Source organism: Entelurus aequoreus, linkage group LG13 (assembly GCF_033978785.1).
Source record: "Entelurus aequoreus isolate RoL-2023_Sb linkage group LG13, RoL_Eaeq_v1.1, whole genome shotgun sequence".
NCBI classification, from domain to species: domain Eukaryota; kingdom Metazoa; phylum Chordata; class Actinopteri; order Syngnathiformes; family Syngnathidae; genus Entelurus; species Entelurus aequoreus.
The window spans coordinates 17,283,946-17,298,970 of record NC_084743.1 but is presented as its reverse complement, the minus strand read 5'-3'; the positions used below and the strand labels follow the sequence as shown (position 1 = coordinate 17,298,970).

The 15,025-nt window shown below is 39.7% G+C and overlaps 1 protein-coding gene across 1 annotated transcript in view; it reads left to right on the top strand.

Moving 5' to 3' along the window:
• The first annotated feature begins 1,310 nt into the window (after positions 1-1,310).
• Positions 1,311-15,025, top strand: part of LOC133663208 (CLIP-associating protein 1-like) — a 72,715-nt gene continuing 59,000 nt past the window's right edge. The window contains exons 1-2 of the mRNA XM_062067503.1: positions 1,311-1,438; positions 4,631-5,172. Of these exons, the coding sequence (XP_061923487.1) occupies positions 4,978-5,172 (195 nt within the window). The 5' untranslated portion in view covers positions 1,311-1,438; positions 4,631-4,977. The remainder of the gene's footprint in view (positions 1,439-4,630; positions 5,173-15,025) is intronic.

The following is a 15,025-nucleotide window of genomic DNA, read 5'->3' as shown; positions in this document are numbered from 1 at the left end:
GGCATAAGAAAAAGTATCTAATTTGATTATTAACATTCTGGGGAGGGTGTAGTTTAGGGTTGTAGTTGCCTGGAGCTCTAGTGCAATGCACACTGGCACTTTATCTTTATCTCCATACTGTAGATTTTATGCCTACATCAAAGTGCCACCTATGTCTATCAAGCTCCATGTTGTTTAAATGTTAGTTGTCTGGTTGTAGTTGTGTCTGCGCTTGTGTTTTTGTTCTGTTGTTTTTGTGTATGTTAAGAAAGCAATGATGCACTGTGCCCAAGACAAATTTCCCCGCGGGGACAATAAAGTTGAACCTTGAACCTTGGAGGTGTACTTTTATTGCGGTTTTGAAGGAGGATAGAGATGCCCTTTCTTTTACACCTGTTGGGAGCGCATTCCACATTGATGTGGCATAGAAAGAGAATGAGTTAAGACCTTTGTTAGTTCGGAATCTGGGTTTAACATGGTTAGTGGAGCTCCCCCTGGTGTTGTTGTTATGGCGGTCATTTACGTTAAGGAAGTAGTTATGTACTTCGGTATCAGTGAGGTGTAGCGGATTTTATAGGCTCAGTGCAAGTTGTTTTACTCTGTCCTCCACCCTGAGCCAGCCCACTTTGGAGAAGTGGGTAGGAGTGAGGTGGGATCTGGGGTGGAGGTCTAGAAGTAATCTGACTAGCTTGTTCTGGGATGTTTGGAGTTTATAGATTTGAGAGTTTTGGAAGTGCTAGCGTACCAGGAGGTGCAGGCGATGCAAAACAATAAAAAAAATGTTTAAAAGTGCAATACATTTTCATAACATGGTCAATACTGCCTAGTTTCTCTTGTTATATTCTTAATTGTACTGTTATATTTTTATTCTTATTGTTGCTTTTTATGTTAATTCTTATTGTTTTATTTTCTATTTTATTTCCATTTATACCCCCATTATTTACTTTTTAAATTCGTTCTCAGTTCTGTACATTGCTGCAGGAATTGTAATTTTCCCGAGGGAACTCTCCTGAAGGAATCAATAAAGTACTATCTGTCTATTTTGGTGAAGCCAAATCATTGGAAAGTCACATGACTACTCCTAAATGTTTCCGTAATGGGTCATTTTGCGACTTAATGAGTTCGTCAAGCAAAAAAAGCTAAAACGGACACGTTTTTACTGGTGTTTTAATGTTTTTCTGGCGAACATAAAGTGATACTGGGTTAGAAAGCGGTCGTGCTGTTATACTACTGTTGTCCAGAAGAGGTCGCCAGAGGTTGTCCTGCGTCGTCAACTTGTGGCCATGCGACATTCTCCAAATCATCCTGCTGCCGAGTGCGCATGCGCACGACGATCCCATTCTTGTGCTGCAGGCAGCATTCCGGGTGGAGAGAAAACGACATTTAGGCCGTCAACCTTTATGAAGCACATTAGCAGTGTGTGTGTCTACAACAACAAGAGACCTTTAAACAAACTATGGTGAGTACATTTATATATATTATAATAGTGGATGTACATCGTTCGCCTCCTACTCACATTTGCCTCTTTGTGTTTTCTGACGCTTCATTTTAAGGAAGATCTTTGGTTGTATTTCAGCTCCTGTCTGGTGGAGATAAAGTAAATCAAGAGTGAAAGTAATAGTGAGTTAAATGCTTAGTTTTACATGTCAAGTGTTAGCAACTCGCTAGCAGTGATGTGTCTCTGGTAGCTAGCGAACATGACACAATAGCACACATCCTACCTGAAACATCGTAAATATGTATATATAAAAATATATATATATATACATTTTCATAACATTTCTACATAAATGTACTAATATGACTTAGTCAACTACATGCCACACGATGTGCGGTCATCACTGACAGGCATTGCGAGCGTTCTCTCATTTTTTGCAATTCATCGTTTCATATAAAGGCGAGAGAAGTAAATGTGTAGAAATGATGTGTCATTGCTGGAGCTCAAATCAAATGCTGACTTGGAAAACGGGAAATACTGGAAAAGTGGGAATTTTGGGGATGTGTAAAACGGAATGTTTTGATTCTTGAACGGTTTGGGAAATAGGAAGTACTGTAGTAAAAATTCTTAAGATCAAAGGGTCTGTTTTGCAACTTGCTCAAAAAATATATCAAGGACACCATCGGCTAGTTTATGTTGTTGCCATTAGTAGTTTACCAGAACATATACATTTTAAAATGTCTAGATTTTTCAAAAATACTAATTCAGTTGAATACAAGTTGTTCCGAGGAATTTGTCTGGTGTCACTCACTGCTGTCTCGTACACACTAGCACAAGAGACAATATGCAGTCGTGTTGTTGTTATGGTTAAGATAAACACAATGATGGACAGGCTACCTGGAGAATGTACATCTAAGACATTGTTTTTCAACCTTTTCTGAGCTAAGGCACATTTTTTTCATTGAAAAAATCCAGAGGCCCACTGCGAGCAGAAAACATAAAAAAATTAAAACTCAGCAGCCGATATTGACAATAAAAAGTCGTTCTCGCAATTGTTAGATATGAATTCAAAGCATAACCACCCATGCATCACTATAACTCCTGTCTCAAAGTAGGTGTACTGTCACGACCTGCCACATCACACCGTGACCTATTTTGAGTTTTTTGGTGTTTTCCTGTGTGTAGTATTTTAGTTCTTGTCTTGCGCTCCTATTTTGGTGGCTTTTTCTCTTTTTTTGGTATTTTCCTGTAGCAGTTTCTTGTCTTCCTTTTGAGCGATATTTCTCGCATCTACTTTTGTTTTAGCAATCAATAATATTTCAGTTGTTTTTATCCTTCTTTGTGGGGACATTGTTGATTTTCATGTTATGTTCGGATGTACATTTTGGACGCCGTCTGCTCCACCGTAAGTCTTTGCTGTCGTCCAGCATTCTGTTTTTGTTTACTTTGTAGCCAGTTCAGTTTTAGTTTCGTTCTGCATAGCCTTCCCTAAGCTTAAATGCCTTTTCTTAGGGGCACTCAACTTTTGTTTATTTTTGGTTTAAGCATTAGGCACCTCTTTACCTGCACACTGCCTCTCGATGTTTCCGACATCTACAAAGCAATTAGCTACCGGCTGCCACCTACTGATATGGAAAAGTATTACTCGGTTACTCTGCCAAGCTCTAGACAGCACCGACCACTCAACAACTCATTGCAGACTATAATTAATGGTTTGCAAAACATATTTTTAACCCAAATAGGTGAAATTAGATAATCTCCCACGGCACACCAAACTGTATCTCACGGCACACAGTGGTTGAAAAACACTCATCTAAGATACAAGTTACTCTCGATTAAATGTAGCTAAGCTACACTACAAGTTACACAGCAAAAGTAGCTTGCGACATCAAAGCTTTATTTAAGGGCATTTATATCTATGGGCCCTCATGTATAATATCAATGTTCATGTAATTGACAGTGTACAAATGGACCCAATAAGAATGAATGGTTATTTTCTTTTTAAATAGAGCAGGGGTCCCCAAACTTTTTTGGACCACGGACCAGTTTAATGTAGGCATTATTTTCAGGGACCGGCTTTCCACTTGTGCCAGATAAATACAGCAAAAATAAGTGCATGAAAAATACAACTCACTATAACGCTGAACTAGTGGGAGACCTAGGCTTGATTCTTTGGGATGAGATCCCCCCAGCAGGTTACCATCAACCTGCTGGGGACTGCAGATGGAAATCAGCCTTTGGCTACAATCTGTCACATTTATATTTTATATGTTCACTAATGTGCATTTTATCATGTCACAAATATAACAAATGGCATCTTCCTATGAAGAGTTTTATTGTACACCTATAAACAAGCTTATTTGTTTGTCTAGTGGTACGGGCGAAAGTTAAGTCGGAGAAAATGCAGTCGTTATTATTTAATGTTTCTGTGCGGCCTGGTAGCAAATGCGTCACGGACCGGTAACGGTCCCCGCACCCTTTGATTGGGGACCCCTGAAATAGAGGACCTCCCATTGGCTCTGCTGTAAGTGGACTTTTATTCACGTTTATTTAATATTTAGAATGCATTAAAAATGTCTTTCATTAAGATAGTCAACGATAGGGAACAAAAATGCAGTTCCCCCTTAGTGCAAAAATTATGACTAAAGTGGTTAAGCTGTATTTTCATTTGCACTTATATTTTATTGAAAGTTTAGTCAAGAAACAAATGTATGTTATTATTATGCATTATTAATATAGTTGAAATGTAATTATTTTAGCACTGCGTATTACTTTGTATTTAAATAGATTTTTTTAATCCTTTTTTTAGAGTCCCTTCTTTTGAATTATTGCTTCTTTTGACATATTACGTTCTACTACACACAACGGTTTCGTAAAAAGTCATTCGTCCAATAATCCTAAATGAATAAATGCAACACAAATGAATATCATCGCAGGCTGATCTCCGTGCTGACTTTCCACCGTCCACAAAAATAAGCTAAAATCACTTCACATGAACACAAGAAAAAAACATCAAAGTACATAAGACATTAAAAGAGCACAGAGCTGATGCAACCAGCTACCACTTCAGCTGCGCCATTGATAAATACAGCTACAAGAGTAAAACGATGAACGAAAAACCAAAACATGAGCAATAAATAACACATATTGCGCACATGTGATTGCACTATGCATTGGGTAATTTTATTCCTCATTTGTTTTTGTGTCTTTTAGGGCTCTCCAGGGCAAATCCCAGGAAAAGACACGGATATGTAATCTGGCCTCCATCCTACTCCTTTGCTGCTCCCTTAAAGTACCCTTTCCAACTCTTAGCAGTGGTGAGAAGTCAGCGTTCCCCAGCTGCTGCGCGGGCACACATGGTGCATAGCTACCATTCCCACAGCCCGACTACATCAGTCTCGAGGGCACAGCCACTAGCTAGCTAGTGGGCTAGCCGTTCCCACTGAAGGACGGACAGTCTTTTTGGAAGAAACTACAAACTTGTCTTGGCTCATTCTTCAACAAGCCAGTTGAGTTTAGTGTGATTGACGGGGGCAAATAGGGAGACAATTAAAAGGTTGATGGAGGCCAACATGGAGAGCTGCCTGGCCCACGTCCTGCAGAAAGATGTGGGCAAGCGCCTACAGACGGGCCAAGACATCATTGACTATATCTTGGACAAAGACAAGTCTCGGGACCTTGAACAGGACCAGACTGCTCTTGATAAGATGGTGGATGGCATCGCAAGCTCTTGGGTCAACTCCAGCAATTTCAAGGTAAAATACTGCTTTGTGGCAACACTGGTGTGGGTTCCTTCAGACACACACTTGTTTGCATTGTTTTCTACAGTAAGGATGGGATTCATATGGCCCCATTCCTGAGTGGATCTCACGTGACAGGAAGGTGGCGGGCTAATCATTTTGCAATGCAGCCTGTTGAAAATGATGGACATAGCAACTAACACTGTGGTCAAAGTTGGAATTGCCACAAAACACATTTTAAGATTTTCAACACTCTACTGCCATCCAGCGGCTGAAATTGATAATTTACCCCTCCAATTTGTCACATTTCTTGTGTCAGATAAATCACAACAAATGGAGCCATATGAATCCCTTCCTACAGTACATCTCCACATATTTTGTCAGGGCTATTTTAATCCCACATCTTGTTTTTTTTACTTACTGTAAAACAAATATATTATTAGATAGCGCACTCATAACCAAAAAAACACGCTCATAAGGTAATGTTTTATTGAGATTGATCAGCATTTATTGTACATTGGATTGATTTTAGCATTTCAAGTGTACAATATGGATCAAAGTGGCCCCCTCCTTTATATGTATGTGATCCTAAAAAAAAACCTTGTTCTACGGTTATTTCAAATGAACTTGGCTGGAAAAGGTAGTGTGCAGACACAAATTACATTTTACAAGCCTTGACGCATTGTTTCCAAAAGACCGGCAATGAATTTGTGGCGGCAGGGGCGTGGCAGGGTTGTTATCAAAATGACATCATATAAATGTGCTTTTGCGTGAGTGCGTGTGTATATGTAGGTGTGTGTATATGTAGGTGTGTGTGTATGTATATATACATGTATGTATGTAGATATATGTGTGTGTGTATGTACTGTATATATACATTTATGTATGTAGATATATATGTGTGTGTGTATGTATATACATGTATGTATGTGTATATATATATATGTGTGTATGCATATATACATACATATACATGTATGTGTGTACAGTACAGGCCTTCTCATTTCAATTCGTTTTCTTTATTTTCATGACTGTTTACATTGTAGATTGTCATTGAAGGCATCACAACTATGACACCTGTGCCTGTGAAGTGATAACCCTTACAGGTGACTACCTCTTGAAGCTCATCCAGAGAATACCTCTTGAAGCTCATCAAGAGAATGCCAAGAGTGTGCAAAACAGTAATCAGAGTAAAAGGTGGCTATTTTGAAGAAACTAGAATACAAAACATGTTTTAAGGTATTTCACCTTTTTTATGAAAATAAAGAAAACCCATTGAATGAGAAGGTGTGTCCAAACTTTTGGACTGTACTGTGTGTGTATATATATATATACAGGTAAAAGCCAGCAAATTAGAATATTTTGAAAAACTTGATTTATTTCAGTAATTGCATTCAAAAGGTGTAACTTGTACATTATATTTATTCATTGCACACAGACTGATGCATTCAAATGTTTATTTCATTTAATTTTGATGATTTGAAGTGGCAACAAATGAAAATCCAAAATTCCGTGTGTCACAAAATTAGAATATTACTTAAGGCTAATACAAAAAAGGGATTTTTAGAAATGTTGGCCAACTGAAAAGTATGAAAATGAAAAATATGAGCATGTACAATACTCAATACTTGGTTGGAGCTCCTTTTGCCTCAATTACTGCGTTAATGCGGCGTGGCATGGAGTCGATGAGTTTCTGGCACTGCTCAGGTGTTATGAGAGCCCAGGTTGCTCTGATAGTGGCCTTCAACTCTTCTGCGTTTTTGGGTCTGGCATTCTGCATCTTCCTTTTCACAATACCCCACAGATTTTCTATGGGGCTAAGGTCAGGGGAGTTGGCGGGCCAATTTAGAGCAGAAATACCATGGTCCGTAAACCAGGCACGGGTAGATTTTGCGCTGTGTGCAGGCGCCAAGTCCTGTTGGAACTTGAAATCTCCATCTCCATAGAGCAGGTCAGCAGCAAGAAGCATGAAGTGCTCTAAAACTAGCTGGTAGACGGCTGCGTTGACCCTGGATCTCAGGAAACAGAGTGGACCGACACCAGCAGATGACATGGCACCCCAAACCATCACTGAGAGCAATCAGGAGCAGGCATGCTAGCTGCTAAGCTAGCTTGAAACAACAAAGAAATAATTGCATAGTAAAGTGAAAGTGGAGATTGGAAGCGCGTTACAGCAGAAAGTTAAAGGCCTACTGAAATGAATTTTTTTTATTTAAACGGGGATAGCAGATCTATTCTATGTGTCATACTTGATAATTTCGCGATATTGCCATATTTTTGCTGAAAGGATTTAGTATAGAACAACGACGATAAAGATTGCAACTTTTGGTATCTGATAAAAAAAAGGCTTGCACCTACCGGAAGTAGCGTGACGTAGTCAGTTGAACATATACGCAAAGTTCCCTATTGTTTACAATGATGGCCGCATGAAGTGAGAGAGATTCGGACCGAGAAAGCGACAATTTCCCCATTAATTTGAGCGAGGATGAAAGATTTGTGGATGAGTAAAGTGCAAGTGAAGGACTAGTGGGGAGTTGAAGCTATTCAGATAGGGAAGATGCTGTGAGAGCCGGGGGTGACCTGATATTCAGCTGGGAATGACTACAACAGTAAATAAACACAAGACATATATATACTCTATTAGCCACAACACAACCAGGCTTATATTTAATATGCCACAAATTAATCCTGCATAAAAACACCTGCGTGTTTGTTATGCTAGCTCCTAGCTCCTCTGCTAGCTCCTAGCTCCATAGAACACGCCAATACAATTCAAACACCTGATCAACACACACAATCACTCAGCCCAAAAGACCGTTTACCTAACCCAAGGTTCATAAAGCTTATATATTTTTAAAAAGTTACGTACGTGACGCGCACATACGGTCAAGTTATCGAATGTTTAGCAGCCAAGGCTGCATACTCACGGTACCTGATATTCAGCTGGGAATGACTACAACAGTAAATAAACAAAAGACGTATATATACTCTATTAGCCACAACACAACCAGGCTTCTATTTAATATGCCACAAATTAATCCTGCATAATAACACCTGCGTGTTTGTTATGCTAGCTCCTAGCTCCTCTGCTAGCTTCTAGCTCCATAGAACACGCCAATACAATTCAAACACCTGATCAACACACACAATCACTCAGCCCAAAAGACCGTTCGCCTAACCCAAGGTTCATAAAGCTTATATATTTAAAAAAAGTTACGTACGTGACGCGCACGTACGGTACGGTACGTGTTATGCTAGCTCCTAGCTCCTCTGCTAGCTCCTAGCTCCATAGAACACGCCAATACAATTCAAACACCTGATCAACACACACAATCACTCAGCCCAAAAGACCGTTCACCTAACCCAAGGTTCATAAAGTTTATATATTTAAAAAAAGTTACGTACGTGACGCGCACGTACGGTACGGTACATGTTATGCTAGCTCCTAGCTCCTCTGCTAGCTCCTAGCTCCATAGAACACGCCAATACAATTCAAACACCTGATCAACACACACAATCACTCAGCCCAAAAGACCGTTCACCTAACCCAAGGTTCATAAAGCTTATATATTTAAAAAAAGTTACGTACATACGCAAAAAAAAGCCAAAGCTGCATACTCACAGTAGCACGTCTGCGTCTTTGTCATCCAAATCAAAGTAATCCTGGTAAGAGTCTGTGTTGTCCCAGTTCTCTACAGGCGTCTGTGTATCCAAGTCAAAAGTCCTCCTGGTTAGAGTCTCTGTTATCCGAGTTCTTCCATCTTGACTGCATCTTTCGGGAATGTAAACAAAGAAGCGCCTGTACTGTTGCTGTGTACTGTTGTGGCTGACTACGTTCGAAAAATACGTCCATTTCGCACCGACAACTTTTTTCTTTGCTTGCTCGGCTTCCTTCTCCATAATGCAATGAACATGATTGAAACAGATTCACGAACACAGATGTCCAGAATACTGTGGAATTATGAAATGAAAACAGAGCTTTTTCGTATTGGCTTCAATGTGGAAGGCATACCCGTGTTCGCCGGTCTACGTCACGCGCATACGTCATCCTCAGAGGCGTTTCGAACCGGAAGTTTAGCGGCAAATTTAAAATGTCACTTTATAAGTTAACCCGGCCGTATTGGCATGTGTTATAATGTTAAGATTTCATCATTGATATATAAACTATCAGACTGCGTGGTCGGTAGTAGTGGGTTTCAGTAGGCCTTTAAGTTATTAACAAGAAATGACCCAATACATTATTAAGAGTTAGAGAGAGGATAATATAAAAACTGGTGTGTCAGCATTTTATGTAGTTTAGCAGAAGGTTGAAGTTCTGAACGCAAACAAATTACACATCAGATATTAAAACACAGAATATTGTGAGGCTATGTGGTGGTTGTGAAGGCCCCAAATTCAATACCTGCCTTATCTGGCCTATTTACAGGGTCATTATGCAAGACTTTGAACAGATGTCTGAATGAGGCAACATTGTAAAAATGCACTGTAGTTAATACAAAATAGAACGTAAATGTTTGACTCACTTAAACAAGCTGACAAAAATGTGTGAATTTAATAAAGTAATGTTTAAAAGGGTTGGATTGTCAAAAAGCAGGATTGTGTGTGTCGCTTTGGACAGTGAAAGATGAAATATTTCATATATTCTTGTTTGGCAAAGGGCTGATTCAAATGCAAAGATAAAGGGAAAACAAACCAAACACAACTGTGTTGTACAGTTCACTGTACAACACAGTGAGCGGGTGCGGGCGGCACGGTGGTACAGGGGTTAGTGCATGTGCCTCACAATACGAAGGTCCTGGGTTCAATCCTGGGCTCGGGATCTTTCTGTGTGGAGTTTGCATGTTGTCCCCGTGACTGCGTGGGTTCCCTCCGGGTATTCCGGCTTCCTCCCACCTCCAAAGACACGCACCTGGGTAGGGTTGGGTATCGTTTGAATTCGAACGATTCTGATTCCGATTCCTTACGATTCTCGATTCCGATTCTTTTAAGAGGCAGGGTCAAAAAAGCTAGCTAACCTACAGTCTTTCTGAATGAAATAGTCTGACATTCTCCATCAATTTTAATTCTATTAACTTTTTATGAACTTTACTATAAATTCCTCACAGGGCTGTTTTCAACTAGAATATAAATATCAAATCTATGAACTTGAATATAAATATTATAAATTATGAATACATTTTCCCAGGGGTACACTTTCCTCAAGAGAGCTTTATTTTTGAAAACACATTTACACATAAGTGTATGATGCTGCAGGAAACCTCATGAAAACACATTTACACGTAAGTGTATGATGCTCCAGGAAACCTCATGAAAACACATTTACACACACAAGTGTATGATGCTGCAGGTACTTAAAAATGTTACCGTGCTCCCACTGATGGGCTAACCTGGTGCAGAAAAGCAAATAAACAATAAGAAACAACTTGCAAAACCCAGTCCAGATTAGCAGCAGGTACAGTATAAAATCAGAGACAGTTCTTGTTTAGGAAAATGACCATATCCGCCTTCTCAGGCAGAATGCGTGAGCGTTCTGGACAGATAGTGTCTCCTGCTGTGGAAAATACACGTTCACTGGGTGTGGAAGAAGCTTGAACGCATAAATAGGAGAAAGCGAGATATGACAGCAAAGGATAAGTCTTTTGTTGGTTCCACCGGACCACCACCATGCAGCAGGGTCGCCAGACATAAGTATCGGTGGAACGTCCTGGTACATCTGCAGCTCTCTCTCCACTCGTTTCTTGATGGACGTGGAGCTCTGTTATTTCGCGGTTATTTCATTTTTTTTTGTAAAGTAAAGCCACACTTTCGACCGCCGACGCCCGCTATCCATGCTTGAGGTTGACTGACTCGCTCGGCTATGCTAACACTTCCGGCGGTGGGCGCTTCTTCGTTGGTGTTCAGCAGCTTCTTCTTCCGGTTCGGCGGACATATTTTTTTCCGGTCGGCGGACTGGTATCGAAAATAGGAATCGAAATTTAAACTTTTGAACGATTCCGGGAGAATCGGAAAGTTAGTCCCGGTTCCAATTGATACTCGATACCCAACCCTACACCTGGGGATAGGTTGATTGGCAACACTAAATTGGCCCTAGTGTGTGAATGTGAGTAGTGTGTGAATGTGAGTGTGAATGTTGTCTGTCTATCTGTGTTGGCCCTGCGATGAGGTGGCGACATGTCCAGGGTGTACTCCGCCTTCCGCCCGAAGCAGCTGAGATAGGCTCCAGCACTCCCCGCGACCCCGAACGGGACAAGCGGTAGAAAATGGATGGATGGACAGTTCACTGTCAAACCATGAGAAGTTGCTCAGCCATTCAAGACTTGGGCTGTGGAACTGGATGGCTTTGATTAGGGAGGTTCCAATCAGGGTTTTATGCTGCCGATACCAATCATTCATGTGTGAGATCGGCCGACACCAAAACCAATACCAATCACACTGTACATTTTAAAAACATTTTATGGAGAGTTTAACAATAGCAACACAATATTTCGACTGGTTTCTTACTCTCTTCCTTTGTGTGTAATATGTTATCTTCCAGTAATGAGGATACTTAAAGGGCAACTGCAGTCTTTTTGGAATTTTGCCCAAAATTCACAATACTTTTGTTTATTTTTTTCCCAATGCATTCTAAGTTGTTAAATACGGCAAGTACAAGGTGGTTAACAGTGCAGTTAATGAGAGTACAAGCTTGCTTTCGTGTCGTTCTCGCCATTTTCGGGTCCTAAATGGCTGTCAAAGTGTACCAACTTGTCGGAATACTTCCTCAGACTTCTTCTGTCCAGGTGAGATGCATGATTTATGATCTAAGATACACTTGCAGGAGGCAGCATGGTGAAACAGGGGTTAGTGCGTGTGCGCTTCACAGTAAGAAGGGCCTGGGTTCGATATCCGGGCTTGGGGTCTTTCTGTGTGGAGTTTGCATGTTCTCCCAATTACTGCGTGTGTTCCCTATGGCTTCCTCCCATCTCCAAAGACATGCACATGGGGATAGGTTGATTGGCAACACTAAATTGGCCCTAGTGTGTGAATGTGAGTGTGAATGTTGTCTGTCTATCTGTATTGCAGGGCTGTACGCTTAGCTTTTTCATTAGTAGCACTGCTAGTGAAAAGAATTAGAAGCACAGCATATTTTTGTATCACAGAAAATGTTTTGTAGCAATATGAAATGTCTTAAATATCACAATTTCATTATTAACACTCAAACAAGGTACACATGTGGACTCATACATAGGGATGATGTTTGATAAGAAATTATCGAGTTCGAGCCTATTATCAAATCCTCTTATCGAACCGATTCCTTATCGATTCTCTTATCGAGTCCAGATAGGTTGTTGTATATGGAAAAAACACACAATATTTGGTTTAACAAAAGCTCACTTTTATTATATAAGAAAAAAAGAAAATCTAATAAATAATATTGACTGTTACCCCCCTATAAAAATAAAATAAATAAATATTGACTGTTGTTACCCAAAGTATATTAAGTGAGATTTTTAAGAAAAACAAATATATACAGTAACACAAAAACAACCTGTCTCTGTGATCACTATAGGTGTATAAATAATACTATAGTGTTAAATAAAATCAGTCCCTTGGGCACAAAACTGAAAATAATACAGCTCTCCAAAAAGTGCACTTCTGCTGCTATTTGACATAATTGTTTGTTATGATGCTTTGACATTTTTGCACTTTATTTCTTTATTGAAAGACAATTCTATGAAGAGAAAAGTTGTTTGCAAATGTTGTTACAATGCTAAAAAATGAAAAGTTAAAGCTAAAAAAAGAAATACACTTCATTGAGTTAACATTATTTCTTTATAGGGGGAAAGATGTGATGTTATGAGCTAGGAATATAACAACTACACTAGCCAGCATGCAACGGGAGTGACGAGCATGCGCGGTAGCCCCGAAAAGTGTTGTTGCATGTCACCACCCGGCAGCTAAGAATGAGGTTATGAGCACGCTGTGAAAGTAAACGTCAAGAACTCAGCCAACACGCCTCGTCTGCATTATTTATAATTAGACAGACAACACATATACAGTGTGATTTTGTTTTGTTTACAAGGAAAGAAAAACAAAAGTTAAAAAAGGGAGATGTCATATATGTATGTGCTGCGGTTGCTTTAAGAACGTTGCGAAGCTGCCGTAAAAGACTATAAAAATGGGACCCATAACCTCTCTGCTTGGCACTCAGCAACATAGGGTTGGAGTTGGGGGTTAAATCACCAAAATGATTCCCGGGCGCGGCGCCGCTGCTGCCCACTGCTCCCCAAGGGGATGGGACAAATGCAGAGGACAAATTTCACCACATCTAGTGTGTGTGTGACAATCATTGGTACTTTAATCTTAAACTTAATCTAAAGGAGGTGCGTTGCTAGCCTAGTTGCTATGTTTCCGGTTTGTCGTAAAAGTGTTCGTCATGTGTTTGTACCCTGCTCAAATCTCTCAGTAAAGTTATTCATTGGATTATACCTTTTGTTTTGAACTTTATTACACCTTGGACCGCTTTTTCAGGTACATTGTTTTTCCTGCTTTCGCTATCTGCGCCTAATGACTGAGCTACGTGACGTCATTTCTTGTGATGTCTCACGGGGCATTTCTGGTCGGGACGGGATTGGTCCCAGGGATTCGAATAAAGAACCAACTCTTTTTCTTTACTATAGTGGTCTCGATAACGGGTACCGGTTCTCAAAAAGGGATTTGAGTCTGAGGACTCGGTTCTTTTCTTATCGAACAACCGGGAAAACCGGTTTCGAGTATCATCCCTACTCATACATATAAACACAATGCCATAATAAGGCCTACTTCATTGCTCAATTAAACACAGAGAACATCCCCTAACTGTGCTAACACTGTCGCTAACACGAATGTAGTGCTCGGCGATATGGATCAAAACTCATATCCCGATATAGTTTGGCCCATAAATGGAAATATCTTTTGACGTACCTAAATATCTCCACCATGCCTTGATTTTAAATTTTGGGGACTGATGGGGATTACCAAATACTCAAAAACAAGTACCAACAATTAAGAAAAGTAGGTTTTGTATAATAGGATCCCAACTTAAGAGGTGTTTTGAGATAAGAAAAAAGAAAAAGCCTTCAAAATATAAAAAAATCTCCCATCTTCATTAAAAATATTTAGCTATGCTCAATTCTTCAGCTAACAAAACACAAAAGAACAAAATGTGAAATAAAGTGTCCTGGTTTTTCATGTTTAAACATGAAAAGAATTTACCTTTAACAATGGTGTTTTTATAAGTAAATATTATGATAGGACATACACACAAATATGTTAGCCAGGAATACCAACCTGCCAACTGCTTCATGATGCTGTGTGACAGGCTGTGATCTGACTATTACTTTTAAAAAGTAATTAATTATAGTTACTGGTTACTTTACCAACAATATAATTGAATTAATAACATAATTACTCTTTAATAAATGTAAGTAATTACTCTGGAAATTCATCTGTTACTTAAAAAAGAAACTACGAATATCTGGCATAATGTAGTTGAGATACATTACATATGATAACAGTGTGTGCGTGCCTTTTAAAAAGGCGGTGCCTGTTGCCTAGTGATGTGTGACGACAGTGAGTCTGAGTTTGAGCTTTTTTGTTAGCTTAGCAGGCTAGCAACGGCAGCTCTTTTGAATCTTTCACTGGATTGTGTTACCTCTGCTTAATAAAAAGATTTAATGTGCTTCCATGGCTGTATGTTCTTGTCAACAAACGGGGTATTATTTGAATGGCAAGTTTGTCACTTCTATCATTGATTTGTTGTTCAATATTCCCTCCGACCCTCGTAGTTACGAGCACGCAATGCAGTTTGTGTGTAGTGGTGGTGAAAAAAATGTTGTCTTTTACTGAC